The sequence below is a fragment of the Acipenser ruthenus genome, chromosome 39, assembly GCF_902713425.1.
Source record: "Acipenser ruthenus chromosome 39, fAciRut3.2 maternal haplotype, whole genome shotgun sequence".
Lineage (NCBI taxonomy): Eukaryota > Metazoa > Chordata > Actinopteri > Acipenseriformes > Acipenseridae > Acipenser > Acipenser ruthenus.
The window spans coordinates 1228792-1245148 of NC_081227.1; the positions used below are offsets into that span (position 1 = coordinate 1228792).

A 16357-nucleotide genomic window follows, 5' to 3' on the forward strand; every position below is an offset into this window, starting at 1 on the left:
TGTTTTGGATTCTTGTCTAAACGCGTCTCTGTTTCTTATTAGTACCACCGCGTATGTTATGATTAAAGTTCTGGGTTAATAACCGAGGCACATTTCAATAAGCAACCATCCTTCTAGAACAGCCACAGTTGTGCAGTGCTTTCCTGTGGTCAGCTCTAGGTTTCTCGATTTTGGTTAAAGCTTAAACTCCGTTTCAATAACCCTGCTGCTGTTCTCCTCTGGATTTCAGGAAGCTACACAGTGGAATGAAGACCTATGGGTGTGAGCTTTGTGGAAAGAGATTCCTGGACAGTTTGCGGCTCAGGATGCACCTGCTGTCTCATTCAGGTAAGCACGAATGGAGGTGTGTCCATTCTGGATTCAGACCAGTACAGTAAGTTGAGTAAATGGCAAGAGCTCAATTTAAAGCTTGCATGTTAATCTGATAAAACAGCTTGACATTCATTTTTTTCCTGTGTCTTTCTAATACAGAGCTATAGAATGCAGGTTTCTGCTGCTTCTCGTACCCAATCATTTCCTGCTGTAGGTCAATCTCACTACCGTGCAACCTACAGCACAGGAAGTGATTATGTATTTGACATTGATTAGCAAAGCTTATTAGATACAGATTCGGGTGACTTAAATGACATAATCCATTAAGTCAGGTGTCTGATTCTATTAATAGTCTAAATTAATTGATATTCTCAAGTGGTATAATTGTTCTGCGTTTCAATTCATGCAATTAACAGCCCCTAAGCCCTCCAGTCAGATGGCATGCTTTTTCCCACATCCAGGAATCCCATTCTAGATGGCCCAAGCTCTTTGAAAACCATTAAAAACAAAATGAAGTCCATATCATTCACTTCCTTGATTTTACACGATACTTTTCCAGCAGCACCGACAGTACATACCTACCAACCTTGCAACACCAACAGAGAAAGATGGATACGTTTTTCATGAGTTAACATTCTTAATGACTGTGGTGGAAGGGGAGGGGGTGGGTGTGATTGATGGCGTTTCACACCATGCTCTTGAGTTTACAGTATCTGAGACCCAACGCTTGCACTGTGGTGTATGTGAGGTGATTCTGTTTCAGGAGCCTTGTGGCAGATTTCAAAAATCAGCCAATAAATGAGTGAAGAGCACATTTACTGGCATGAATGGGTGCCTTTTTTGTTTTTCGCTTTTCCAATGGGCCCTTGTCAGTGTTTTCTATGAAAGTGTTATAGTAGCTGTCCCGGGATTTAATCCTGGGTTTTAATCGAGGCACAAGGAACACTCCTAGAAATCTGCAGCTGCATCCACATGCATGCACAGTAAGCTCAGGAGTGCCAGCAGGTGTTGCTTCCTGATTTTAGAGGAACCAATATACAAAACCAATGGTTTGTCATTAGTTGCAGTATAGCATTTTAATTTAAATGCTTTTATTAAATGAGTTTTAAACAGCAGCAACACCCCTATAAAGGGACTGATATAACACATGTTCTATGCCCTTTTAGAAATGGCTTATAAAAGAAAAAAAAAGCTTATGTTTCAAAATTTCGTAGGAGCATGTAATGTTCTCTAAGACCTGTTTTTTTTTTTAATAGTGGGTAATACAAATACCTTGAACTGGCCTCACCTGTGGAGGTCAGTTTAGCTCCCCCACCCTCCTTTTCAAAGTAGACTTTTGACAGATAGCCATCCATACCAAGCCTTGCTTCAGCTTGCTTTTACAGTTTCCAACCGCTACTGTAAACAGCTGTTCTTTCAAACAGGGGAGACCTTGTTTAAGTAAGGAGTAAAGGGTAAAGTAAATACACAGCCCTGGTCTTTTAAACATGTGCTAATTCAATTCCACCCCGTTCTCTTTCTCCTCCCTCCTCCTGCCCAAACTAAAGGATTGCGTTCTATTTAATTGTCGTATACCGCTGGCTCTGTAACCCTTCAGCTGATACGAGTTCTGGTTTGCAGTAGGAACGTTGTATTGCTTCACACAAGTCCCCACTTCTCTTGTAAAAGTTAGCTTTGCCTACAGTAGCTGTCTTGAAGGGACTTCACACAGTAAAATCTTCCAGCTACCAGTCCTTACATTGCGCGCACCCTTTTTCAAAGGCCTCCATAGAGCAGACCAGAAACTTTACACTACGCCTTTCTAAGAGGTGTGTGGCTGCAGCTGATAGTGTCCCTCTGGCTACTACTGTACAAAGGCTCGATAAGTCTTGCTGAAAACCCCTTTATCGGCCTATCTTGTGCTATGGTACGCCGTCCGTATCTGTTGTGCTAATCAGAGTTTATTTTAACAAAGTGCAACTGTAAGTAAGTGTCTGAAGCATTCACCCAGCACCTAGCGACAAGGCAGAGAAGAATGCAGTTTGGTATTCTATGTGTGTATTGCGGTGTACCATTTCAGCCCCCCTGCCCCCCCCCCTCCCTCCTCCTCCTCCTCCTCCTCTCCCTTGCTTGTGCCGGCAATGACTGTGTTTGTTATTGTGGAGTTGGCAGAAGGCCAGCCTGGGCTGTATGCCAGAGCTGTGGGTACAGTATGTACAGTGAGCCTTGCGCCAAATTTCACAAATTGGGAGGGAGGGAGGAGGGAGGGGGGAGGGGGGGGAGGGGAGATTTTCATTGCTGTAAACAAAAGGAAAAAATACAGTCAAGGTTTTTGGACTAGAAATGTGTTTTTATCATTTCTCTCGGTGTCATTGAGGTTGTGCTTGCTGGTACATGTAAAAGAAGATCCTGTTTTATGTTCTTTTTTTATTTTTTTTTATTTAATGACTCAACAGATGCCGAACAGCGACCCAGTTTTAGAATAGTTTCCTGGGTGTTTTATGAAAAGCCTGTCATTGTCAACACAAGCAAGCTATTGAAGCTCTAACCTCATGAATGCAGCATTCTAGTTTATATGATCTGACTCCTGGTGTTCAGTTCGTTTCAGAAGTATGTGTAAACATTATGATCAGCGTGCTAATGGTTGGTGATTTGTTACAAAAGTAATAGGGCAGCTTGATGCTATCCTAATGTCATATAGCTGACAGAAAACTAAAAAAAATAGCCTGGCATACTGATTTTTTATATATCTATCTGTTATTTATATATCTATTTATTGATGGATTTATTTATTCAGGTTCTGGTGATTTCCTGCCTTGGCTAATATTTAGATAAAATACTGAAAGTAATTAGAGAGAAACAACTTCATTGCCAGTACAGTTTGGGGGAGTTGAAATATGTTTCTTTTATTGCTTCTTTTAAAACATTTAAAAATGTTTCTTTCCTTTTCAGTTTTTTCTCGTGTCACACATTGATCAGGTTTTTAACAGTTAGAGGTAAAGCCTGATAGGATGTCCTCCAAAGTCCCTGGTTTTGAATCTTTATTCTCAAGTGTAGCTTGAGCTCCCAATCACAAAAGGGTCACAATACCGGGCTAATCTCCCCTTTTGAAAAGCATCACACCTTCTAACAAGCACACAATGCACTTTTAAGAATCCTCCCATGAGCGAGATGCAAGGTTTGAGTTGGCGCTTTCCAGGAATGGTGTGCCTCAAGGGGAGGAGAGGCGATCTCTGATAACAGACCGAAGGAGCTGACGGAATCTGCCGTCGCGGTTTGGACTTTCCAAACTGGACAGGAAATGGTGGCGGTGCCTTTAATTCCTAACGACCCACAGGAATGTCATCTTAAATATATTTGTTTGAGCTCGAGATATTTTCTTTGCTTGTTTATGAGTTTGTTGGCTTTGTTACTCTCAACACTGCATGCAGCTCTGGACAAAAGTTTTGCATCACCTAGAATTTTAGGATCGAGACATTCATTAAGAATAAAAAACTAAACAAAACTAAATTAACATAATTTTAGATCTTTTTATGTAGCAACGTGTAATCAAAGAAACTACAAAATTATACTGCAAAAGTACCGGAAGTCATAATAGTAGTGCAGTATTTCATGTTAGATTTCGAAATGTCACATTTTTCAATTTGTGCCAGTTTTTCCTTAAGTATATGAAAAACTACAAAACGGTATGTAATTCAGTATGTTAACGTAACATTATTCAGCAGGTTTCATTCGACTTTCTTATGAAGTAAAATGAGTTAATTCTATAGGGTGGTGCAAAACCTTTGGCCTTAGCTGTGCATACAGTAAAAGCACCTCTCACTTGTTGTGTGTCTCTGGCAGTGAGAGCACTGTTCTCAAAACTTGGCTGGCATCCAGCCTTTCCCTCAGAATGATGACATCATCGGCTGCCGGCAGGTCTGAATGTTCTGCCAGCATTCCAGAGCGTTTATGATCGCTCGCAGATGTGTGTCCAGGAACATACTGTACCCAAACCAGAAATTAATGAAAGCTGACAGCAAGCCAAGCCGCAGACACTCGGAGAGAGCGAGAGAGAGAGAGAGAGAGAGGTTGAGCAGGAGGAGGGGGGTGGGGCGAGCAAAACAAAACAAAAATAAACGACAAAAAATTAAAAAGCCCCTCGCTGCCCTTCCCTCAACCCCATTCTCCCGGAGAGCATTAGCTGGGGATGATGGACAGGGGATATATAAACTGCCCAAGCTCCTGTTTTGGCTGTTTTCCCTCGCTTCTCTCTGCTGATTTTAAAGCCATAATATTTTCTCTGACCTGTTGTTGTATATTAAGCTCTTACTTAAAATTACGTCAGGCATAAATCTTTTTCATTAAAAAAAAGTCTGGCAGAGATGATGAGGTCGGGGGTAAAAACAACTCTGAAATCATTAAAACTTCTCATTAAACAGGCTTCCTTATGTTTGGTTTGGGTTGGGTTGGGGGGGAGGGGGGCAGGGGCAGGTTTTTGTTAGATTGAATATAAGAATGGTGGTCAGGACAATCTGACTAATATTTTAATATACCCTTATTGAATTTGAAGCTCCAGTGGTTGTGGTTTGAACTGATCCCTGGCAATGCCTGTCTTTCACCAGCCATTTGCTAAACTACGGATTCAGGGTGAAAAATTGTTGGGAAGCTATCGGAAGGCCTACTTACGGTATGATGAGACAGTGGAGGCTACCGTCTTCTCATTCCCTTTGGAACACAGAATGCTACAGACTTCTCATTCCCTTTGGAACACAGAATGCTACCGTCTTCTCATTCCCTTTGGAACACAGAATGCTACTGTCTTCTCATTCCCTTTGGAACACAGAATGCTACCGTCTTCTCATTCCTTTTGGAACACAGAATGCTACTGTCTTCTCATTCCCTTTGGAACACAGAATGCTACCGTCTTCTCATTCCCTTTGGAACACAGAATGCATGCCTCAAGTTTAAAGGCAAACAAGATTACAGCCCAGCATTAGGCTGCATTTTACTTGGAGGATAGTTGGCGTGTAATCGGATATTGTTTGATCTCCGTGATCATGGGGAATATTAAAAAAACAAAGTTCCCTGTGGACCCTTGTTGTAACAACTGCTAAAAGCATTGCATCCTATAGCAAGAGTCACAGCACAGCAATAATACCATTGATAAGGGCCGTAGGAAAACTATACCTAAAACATAGCTGCGCTTGACTTGCAGTATCTTTTTGTTTTACAATTTAATACCCATTAGGAGACGTTCAGTAGTTTATTTAAACAGATTTGCTCAGTTTCTTTTCTTTTTTGTGGGTTTAACGAACATTAAACCTCTTAATAATTAAAAAAAAAATTCTAAAAATTCACAGATCCATTGTCTTAAACATTGAAAACTCGCAACTGTTGAGTTGATATTTAAATGCTGCTTACATCATGTCAGCCAGAATTTCTAATATTTGGGGGGGTCACTTTAGTTTATATTCAGTCTCTGCAAATATCCAAAATGCAAAAGAGGACCCTATTTGTAATGAATCGCTGGTATTGGATCAGTAGCCCGCCCCCTATGCATTTGTCATGCAGACAGTGCCCTCTCGTATGAGCACTGGAAGCATATCCTCTCAATTATGGCTACTCTGTGCTGGGTGTACTTGACAACTCTTCACATTTATTTTCTTCATTTTCATTAACCTTCGTACCACCCTTCGTCCAACCACCATCAGTCGTTTTATTTGAAGTGATCATTTTTTGGTTGTGAAATGCTTCACGCTATACAATGATTTGGGGGGAAGAGTGAAAATGGTTGCGTGAGATATAGGGGGTGGGACAGGGACTGGGACTTTTCAAAGGTAGGCACGGCACTTGAACAGCCCCAAATTGAAGCTGTTCACACCAGGTTTGTTGGTGGTTTTGTCACGTAAATACCAATGTTAAATTAAAGCAGTCTTTCTGAGTCGACTGTAACGGTGCCTGTTGAGGTTTACAGGGCCAGCACCTCATGATCACGTTGGGCTCCAGACTGACAGAGAAAGGGGCTGTCGTCTCTGATTTGAACAGGACTACTGAGCATTCACATTTTCCGGGCGATCACACCGTGCTGTTGTCCAGGCTTTCTACAGTGTTGACACCCCCAATCTACCCAGTACTCTGGTGGCTCACTGTATGTTTTCATTACAATGCAGATCTAATTCCATTGTCTCCATCCTGCAGAAATGCAGCAAAGAAAATCCGGTGTGCTTTTTTTAATGTACTAAAATGCATGATTGTATATCTAGTACTGTCATCTGTATATCTCTTGTGTAGTACACAGAGAGATACAGATCAATAGATTGATGTTTGTTCTATTGTGGATTATACACATAAGCACGTTATACAAAATGAAATCAAGGGATGGAATAGTATCTTAGGGGGCACGTAACTGGAGTTTCATCCGACGGGATTTTGGAGTATAGCGGATCAGACACAGACAGGGAGACGGGTTATTTTGGGACACTGATCTAATTGTTCATTCCTTTTTTGTTTAAGCACCATCTTGATTCTTGCTAGTGTTTCAATTAAAACAAAAAGCTAAAGCTAGCCACAACACCCAGCAACAGATCTTGATCTTATTTCTTTTGTTGTAGGGAATTACAGCTTTAAATCCCTTTTTTCGTTGCTAAGTAGCAAGTGCCCTGTACTCTAATGGGCTGATTTGGTATTCAGCTCGGCGCGGGATCTTATTTTTGTATGCAGACAAAGTGTTTTGATGGAGGGTGATTGCAGCAGCGTCTGGCGGCTGCTTTGGGGTTTTATGGGCTGTACAGTACACTGTGTGCTTTCTAAAACCGAACACAGGCGATTGAATTTTGGATTTGCTTCATCATTTTTCTCTGATGAGCAGCTCCTGTCAAAAAGGAACATTGCTGGGTGTTTTGAAGATTAATTTGCTCCTCTGCAGAAAAAAGAAAAACTTACATACATACATACATGTATATATATAACAAAAATAATATTCTCGAATTAAAACAGCACAGTATATCCAGATTTATGCATACCCTAACCATTTTATATATGTATTATATATGTATTCATAAGTTTTTTTAATTTTTCTGATGGCATTTTAGGTCAAGGTGAAGTGTATTTGTGGTGCATTGTCATGCATCTCTTAGTAATACATATTTCAAAGCCATGAACAGAGCTGCAGAATCACGGGTACTAAAGAGAATCTGTATAGTTGGAAGCTATTAACGCTTTCTGGGAGAAGGAGGGAATATATCCTCTGCATGTTAGCTACTGTATGCATTTTTGAACAGTAATGATTCAACATCTATTTGTTATTTCAACCATGCTGCTCCTGCTTTTTAAAATATTCCACTTTTGCTCCTGTCGGTCCTAACGACAGTCGAATATTCAAGATAATGCGAGTGCCATTCTCACTGGCCTCTTGATTAATGACTGACAGCCCAGCAAACCAATCTGGTGGCCTGGTTGGATTTTTCCAACAAACAGAATTGATCGACCTGTAATTACACTGTTTATTTAGTTTTAATCAGATTTAGCTGAACATAAACATAAATCAGATCTCATTAGTATTTCAAGTGGGTGTATGGTTGAATGTAGCTGTTGTGCAAATGTCCGTTTGGTCTTTTACTGTGAGGTCTGCACAGCACTGCGAGCTATATCACACTGTCTGAGGGTGATTACTGTAATGGTTTGTTTATGTAGGTGTTTACTGAGGGGTTTTATTGATGTATACTTAATATTTCCTTTTCTAAGATAAATAGTGTCAAAGGCAATACACAAAGCCCAATACACAGTACAGTATGTAAATATTAGAGGAGTCTGCATTGCTGCAAAATGTGTGTGCATTGTGTAGTACAGTAGCAAGAAGCTTTAAAACCTTATTTTACAAAAGTATTAATATCAAGGTTTTTTTTTTTTATATATATATATTTTGTAAAGATGACTTTCTTTTACCCATTGTTTTGTTTATTTGGGAAAAGCAATTGAAACCAGCTTTATGTTTATAAGTTAGAAGTGTGTGTGTGTGGGGGGGGGGGTTACACCCAGTTAAAAGTGAGGAAGGGGGTAAAGTGGAGGCTACATTTAAAATTGTAATTGGCTGACTTCCACAGGCTTGCGGGTGTTTTAATGAGTCATAACAACTTCATTTAAAGCCAGCTGAGCAGAAAATAGATTGGAGAGGAGCCGCAGGGCAGTATGGATTTGTTTTTTTGACAAGCCCACTCTTTTTCGTCAGCCAGGAAGCCACACGACACTCTGCTCGGCTGCTTTCCCTCCGTCTGGGTTGGTGGTCTGCTGAAAAGAGATTACACACAAACCTCCGTTCTGTTTTTTCAAAGTGATTTAAGAATAGAAGTCTTGAGGTGTTATTTTTAGCAACAGAGCTTTGTGTTCTTTTGCATGCGGCCAGCAGAAAGAATAGAAATTATAGCCTAAAGTAAAACTAATTAATTTTGATTAGGTTTGTCTGCGGCACCAAATTTGTTTTGGGGGTTTTAACCACCTCTGGCTGAGAGATACAAACCCAACCCCAATGCACCCTGTTCTGTTATTCTGAAGTAAACATTTCCTGTGATGGAACGCATTTGCTTACAGTGTGTGGCTCTGGAATCTATTGGAAACGTGCACGCTAACCCATTAAAACACACCATTGCAGTTCAGCACATATGCTGTAATCCAGTGCAGTATATTATTGAGTTGACAAGCCAGCTGCTAAAGCTTCTAGCCGAATGTGTAGAATATTCTGCTGCCAGCCACACACACGTATATACCGAGTGCAGATTCACAAGACTGACACTCAAGCTAAATTACAGAGGGCTGTCATTGGGTATTTACTATGAAGCAGCTGTGACCAGTACAAGCATGTCTCAATAGCATTGCAAAGCCTTATCGCTGAGAGAGTGAGAGCAGCCCACAGATGAATATGGTTAAACCGTAAATTACCCACTGCAGAAAATGCAATGCAATTGTCTTTATAGAGCCATGCAATTCCGTATATTCAGTCAAAGTAAAAACGTAACTGATTCAGAGTACAGATGATAAAAGATGTGATGGCTTTATAGTCCAAACCCATTAATTGATTAACAAAGTTAATGTAACTTAACATTAGTTGCCAAGTATCGTTGGAGGACAAGTTCTTCTAACCTGCATGTTTGTGAGGTGTCTCTGTGATTGGGGTCGGTAACAGGTTTATGAGTAGGTGGGAAGCTGGAACATCTTTGAGTTTAGTTAGTATTCTGTTGAGAAAGTCAGAGGGTATGCTGTGGAACAAAACACCTTGTTTAGTGACATTAGCAAACACAGCAGCATGTTTTTTTTATTAGTTTTAGCTGTTAAAAAAAGAGTAAAGAATTGACTCACTGATCTCAGCCAGTTTAGCTATTTTTCATGCTTCAGTTTAATTTAGTTTAGATCTACATTCACATACAGCATGAACCCTGTTGAATAAGAAAGTGACAGGAAGAAAAACGTGACTTTGCTAGTTTTACCGGTCCCTTTGGAAATACTGCGTTCTTGGTCTTCTCCCAGCTTTATACTACTGAGATTTACTTTGCAAGTGCTTGTTTTTGGTTTCGGAAGCCTGTGTGTGTGTTTTTTTTCGTAAACTAGACACCTCAATTTGCACATCAGTTTTACAGCGATTTTGACTGGAAGCTGTATCTCTGCATGTAAGCTGCCTCTGTTCAGAAAATCTAATTAAAATCCTTCACCGCCACTCGCCTCCCAGCACATGGTAAAAATAGAGTGTATTCTAGTCATCTGGCAAACGGTTCCTTCGGATATGCCAGCTATGCACTATATATGCTTAGAAAACCTCTGGGAAATGTCCTGTTTGAAATTGTAAATTGTGTGTAGAAACACTGGATTGATTTAATGCTGCTGTTGACATTTTTTATTTTGAAGCCCAGAAAGCTGTTAATGCTGTTGACACAGTACAGTACAATACCACACCAAGTGTATCCCCCAATCCATACAAAAGCATGCATTTTGATAATGAGGTTGTCCTGTGAAGAATGTATCGGGACATTGTAAAATCTGATAGCGGGGAAGTTAAGGGGCTATACGACTGTAAGGAAAGGAAGTTTATAGAGGTGACTCTCCTCCTTTTATTTCAGTTTTTAGCACCAGAACAAGGAGGGAGAAAGCTAAAACTCCTTTTGAACAACACATGACATCATGGAAACGGAGTTTAAATGCTCGCCCGCTCTGTCATCTGGCACGTTCTCTGCATTTTTTCTGACTGACTTCGTTGCCGGCAAATAAATCGTTATTATCAGATGCTGTTTTTTTGTTTTTAATTCGGTTAGCGAGCTGTTGCTTTTAAGTAAAAGGGAAGGTAGTTGCAGAGCTCCCTAAACTATCAAATCTGAACACTCCAGTGTTGTCGCACTGTATGCCTTGTCAAGGCTAATTTGAAATCATGATCAGGGGTTCGGGGTCTTCTTTAGTGAAATCCCTCTCCGTCGTACATATCTGGAACTGGAAAATTCTGGACAATGGTCCAAAGAGGGAATAAATGGCCTTTTGATGTGTGTTTTAAAGCAGGTGTTTGACACACTGTGGCTAGTCTTTTCTAGGTAAAGGCATTACAAAGCATTTGTTTTGATCAGCTCGGAGGAAATAGCTGCTGAAGATCATATTTCAGCCTAAACACACACACACACACACACACGCGCACACACACACGCGCAGATCACTGTACTGTGCTATAAATATCCTGCCAAATTGACAATCCCCTGTTTTTTTGTTTTTTTTTGTACTAGCACAAAAAGTCCTTTCGAAGGCTACCAGAGTCATCCAGTTCAGTACAGCAAAAAAAGCTACCAATTGTTTTTTGTTTTTTGGCTCCGGACACATCAGACACTCCATAGGTGGTGGGCAATATAAAAGTATATACCGCCAATTTTTAACCCTATAGAAACGACTAGATCAAAAAGAAGACTCCCTGTATTGGCAATAAAATCTGTTTACAGCATAGTAAAGACCTTTCGAATGCCGTGTCTCTGTGGTCTGCTGGACAGAAGCTGTGCTGCTTGTTGGTGGGTTCTCGGTCAGCACAAACGATTTTAGTTGCAGCCTCAACAGTGTTTGAGAGAGGCAGAAAAGTGAAAGAGATTTTTATATTCAGAGACAGAGAGAGAGAAAAAGGATTTCTGTAACATAATCAAATGCCAAAGCTGCTGCTGCTTCAAATGGTGATTTAGAATCTAGTCCCTGTTTTATTGCTGTCTTTGTGACCTCTGGAAAGCCAGGATGATAGCAGAAAAACCTGGTGGGGACATAAAATTGCCTTTACAGCTCTGTATAAAAACACCAGGCATTAAAAACAGTAAATACCTGCAATGCAATGAGTGGTCCCTGTATAAACATAAAGCTTGGTCAAGCTCCCCCTTAGTATACAATACAGTGCTTCAGACCTCTTAGTAAAAGACCTTCATGAGAATGTGTGTGCAGTTTTAAAATGAATTTAGAAGGCGCTTCCAAACCTATATTTTATCGCATGTAAGTTTTGTAGAGATGCTTCTAAACAGAACAGAAGTAGATTTTTTCAACCGTGGTTTAAATGCCCCATTCCTACCATACCGGAGCTTCCTCTAAGTTTAACCAGCCCAGTGTATCTTTGAGAAACAAGACAGGAAGGACAGGCCGAAGGAAGTCCATTCTCTACTGAGTAAAATGTCAAGCCAGTGCAGTGCAATAGCCCGTGGACGGTTTGTTTGGATTCAGCTTGGGTTGGGACTGCTTGATAGTCATTTTCTCCTGTTTTGGGTGGCGGATCTGTTAGGTCAAGTTTCTAAAAGACAACGTTGACAGGACAAATAACCCTTTAATATAATTGGCACCTTTTGCATTCTGTGTGAAGAGTCTAGTGACAAGAGGGACATGCAAGGATAAACATGCCCCTCCAGCTTTTTTGATAGTGATCCACTCTGGACTGGGAGCTCTTTAGCAGAATAGCGTGTGGAATCTAGCACTGTCTGTGTTCTCTGCTTGTGGAGGCCTTTGTGTATCCACAGCTGACAAACCGGACACCTTTTTATGACCACTGAATTATAAACACAGCAAAAAAGGGAAGCAGAACAAACACTGGGTACTATGCCAAAAAATGAAAACGAATAATATGAATAAACTACTGGTTAGCATAACAACATTAATCATCCAGAACTTCAAAGGTGTAACTGTACGAGAAAGTCAAGCTGAGAAACGTTTTGGCTAAATTCACCTTTTGTTTCTGAGGTTTTTATATTCACTTCCTGTGTAACAGGCAATGGGTGCCTGAGGCTTATTAACTGTAACACAGGAATGGGATGAGAGAAGGAAGCAAACTGCTTCCATCAGAGTTAGGGTATAGTATTGTAACAGGAAAAATGAGTTTCAGTAAAATTGTCCCTAAACAGTTAACATGTTCTGCGTTCCCTCCTCCTGACCCGCAATACCAACGCAATCGTTGACATTTCCTGACTGGCTCGGGTAGTCAAATTAACCTTGTTATCTATTTACATATTCAATCACAGTTTTTCTCTGTGCGGCTCTGTTTATTAGAGGGATGCTGGCTACAGTCCAGGTTTTTTTTTTGTTTTGGTTGATAAATGTTATGCTTGTGGTACTCATCTGCTTGAATCAGGGAACACACAGTACCGGACAGGCTTCTGAATTTTCAGGCAGCGTACTGTTCTGTGGCTGATTAAGAGGGTACTGTAAATAAAACTGTACAGGACAGCTTGTTATAGCCCGAAGGAAAAAAAAAAATAAAAAAAAGGGCAAGAATGTTGTATCTGTACTGCTTGTTTTGGCAGCACTGTGTTTTGTTTTATGGATCTTGCTGTTTTGGGTACTAAGTGTACTTTCTTATATAACAGAGTGCTAAAGCCTCACAGCACATTCAGGAGATGGTGTGTGTGTGTGTGTGTGTGTGTGTGTGTGTGTGTGTGTGAAGCTTATTTATAAACTTAAGGAATGCTACCCGCTCAGAGCGGAAGCTTCTGATCTAAATGTTTTTACTTAAACTGGGCTTTCCGGTTCTTACTTAATGAAAAATGGACCATGTGAAGATCCTGGTTTAAACAGTAGTGAATTTGCCTAGCTGATATGGAATCCTCTAATTCTGAGCCAAATCTTAGAAAGAAACATGCTTTTACCCTTCTTCGTTGCAAAATATTTGTAAAGGGAAGTGAAAACGCAATCTTTCTCAATGGCACGTGGCTGCGCTCATCTCAGTTGTTTGATATCACAGTTGTGTGGGTGGGTGGGTGGGTGTGTGTGGGGTGGGTGGGGGGGGGGGGTGCCTGCGTGTGTTTAGAGACAAGCAATGTATTTGGCTTCCATCTATGCTTATGTTTCAAGGTGGGTTTAAGGGCTGTATCCAAAAGAGGTGTGTTTGTTTTTTGTTTTGTTTTTTTAAAAATCAAGACCGCAACTATTGATCAAAGAGAGAGGTGAAAATGTATCACTTTAATTTGCTTGCTGCTGTCCCAAAAAAAAGATCTCCTAATGGGGTGCTGGTTGTTGTCACTGTGGCAGCTAACGACCAAGAAACAAGACTCTTGTGTGTGTTTTATGTGCTACAGAGCCAGTTTTATTTGTGCCTTTTAGCTTGCTCACGTATTGCTGCGTCCCATTTCCCCTTTGATTTGTTTTAGTACCTGCTGCTTCACACAGTCTTCCAAGAGGGGGTGAGGGCATGGTCTCTGTGTGTGGAGAGAGGTTAATGCAGGCTGTAGAACCAAGTGGCTCTAGCTTGGTAATGGCTGCAGAAGATTTTGGTTTGAAGTTATTAGTTTCTGATGTATAATGTCAATCGAAGGTGCATTACATTGCATTAACTTCCCATCAGTTTCACAAATGCATGGACTCCGGGAGGGAATGTCATGAGGCATACCAGTTTTGCTTATCGTCCCTGAGTGAATCATTTAAAATTCTTCACCACTATAAAGACACAATTCAGCGATCACATTTGCAGTCTCTTTTTTTTTTTTTTTTTTTCCCCCTGTAGAAGCGCGCTGATGAAGGACAGATCTGGATTATCGAGGCCAGGACTATATAGTATCCCACCCTGTGCTATGAATCATTGTAGCCTGGGCTATTATTACCTAATCTTTTAGACTGTAGTCACAAACACCTGATGCTCCATTGAGTTAAGGAATTGGTCCGCACAGCTTCTGCGCACATTAAATATCTAAAAATACTGAACAATCCATGAGCCGGGATAGCTCAGTTGGTAGAACATCAGACTTTTAATCGGATGGTCCAGGGTTCAAGTCCCTGTTTGGGTGAGGCTTTTTTTTTTACACAGTGAATTGTGAGGGTCTGGAACCAACTCCCCAGTAATGTTGTTGAAGCTGACACCCTGGGATCCTTCAAGAAGCTGCTTGATGAGATTCTGGGATCAATAAGCTACGAACAACCAAATGAGCAAGATGGGCTGAATGGCCTCCTCTCGTTTGTAAACTTTCTTATGTTCTTAACTCTGTTTGAGGGTGAATCGTCAGCATGCAACCTGACCCCTGTTACTGATACACCAGGACTGGAGCTTCTGATAAAGAGTTCCGTTTTTGCTTTGATCTCGAAATAAAAGAACATGCAGTGTTTGAGGGAGGATCATCAATATTAATGTCCTGGGTGCTCAGAGAACCTGTGTTTCTGACCTCTTTTTGTTTAAAGGCGATAATGACAATCACTTATTTTAAAACAGAATATTTAATGGTAATAAGAGTCAATAAATCACTGGTGCAGTAAAAGACAATTCGATTAGAGAGGCAAAGGGTTGAGATGTTGGGCGTCATCGTTATAAAATTTATTTTCATTCTACAGGTTTAAAGCTGTATATTGAGAATTGTTCAGACTAAAAAATAATAGTATTTGCTCACCTTTTTTGTTTTAAGCAGATCGAAAAAGTAAAGCATCATGCTTCTATATTCAGTGATTTGTGTCGGAGGTAATTTTTTTTTTTTTTTTTTTTATCTCCGTCTTTATCTGATGAGCGACTTCCTGTTTTGCTCGTAAAAGCTACAGTACTGTTTAGAAACAATACCCAGAATGTGTCAAAGTTTGGTTTTCAAAGAACTCCTACACGTTCCGCACCTGTTTGTCTTTCTCAGAGCTGGGTGACAGTCGACGCACAGCACGCTCTGTACGGCCTTCTCTCATCTGCTCTTCAGCAGCTCTTGGGATTTCAGTTAGATGTGCTGTACCTCCGAATGCCATGCAAGTTTAATTACATTACAACCTCACGTAATTCATATTGGATTCATTGGAATTCACTGTAAGACTTCAAAGGGTTGTTAATCTGTTTAGCCAAAACGCTTGAGCAGGCGTTACAATGTTGATTGAAATATGACCCTTTTATTGTTGTGGTTGTATTGAAAGTGCTTTAGCACCCCTTTTTATAAAGTATATCCCATCCACCTCTACATTGTTTGCAGCTTTCTGAAACTATGTCTTAACAATCGAGTCTCTTATTGTACAGTGTGACAATGCTGTGCTACAGGTTCCCAGAAATGTCACAAAGGCCTGCCAAGTATGAATACAACTTTTATTTATTTGTTGGCTTGTTCAGGGAACAAAAGGTTACAAGTTCAGAAAAAAAATCTGCAATGATTCATATGTTTTATTTTGTGTTTTGTTTTGTAGCTGGTGCGAAACCCTTCGCCTGTGATCAGTGTGGAGCACAGTTCTCACAGGAAGATGCTTTGGAGGCCCATAGACAAACACATACAGGTAAGCTGTTAAAAATGCTTCCTGAAGGTCCGTCCTCCATTTAGAACTCGTGTGTTGAACTGGAACTGTGTATCCTAGCTGTACAGCATATGGACAATGCATGTATTGGCTCTGGTAAAAGGCTCCACGACTGGTCCAGAAAGGTCTTTAATGACCCATCGGTAATATGAATTTGCTGCATCGCTGAAGAAAATTGCCGAGGAGGGTATCCAAGATCTGGTAGTTTCATTAGCTGGGTCACCAGTTGTTTATCAGACTCCTGAGGTTCATAAGAAGTGACAGAGAGAATTAAAACTGCTGCAGTGTTAAAGAGGAGAAGCCTTGCTTAATTTAGTAGCGGGATGAGGAGGCCTCTTTTAATTTCACCCACTGAATC

The 16357-nt window shown here is 40.6% G+C and overlaps 1 protein-coding gene across 2 annotated transcripts in view; it reads left to right on the top strand.

Annotated features, from left to right (window-relative positions):
• LOC117397193 (zinc finger and BTB domain-containing protein 16-A) overlaps positions 1 to 16357 on the top strand; it is a 91130-nt gene that overhangs the window by 42043 nt on the left and 32730 nt on the right. For both annotated transcript variants that reach the window (XM_059009438.1, XM_034912777.2), the window contains exons 3-4: positions 230 to 327; positions 15895 to 15981. In XM_059009438.1, the coding sequence (XP_058865421.1) occupies positions 230 to 327; positions 15895 to 15981 (185 nt within the window). The remainder of the gene's footprint in view (positions 1 to 229; positions 328 to 15894; positions 15982 to 16357) is intronic.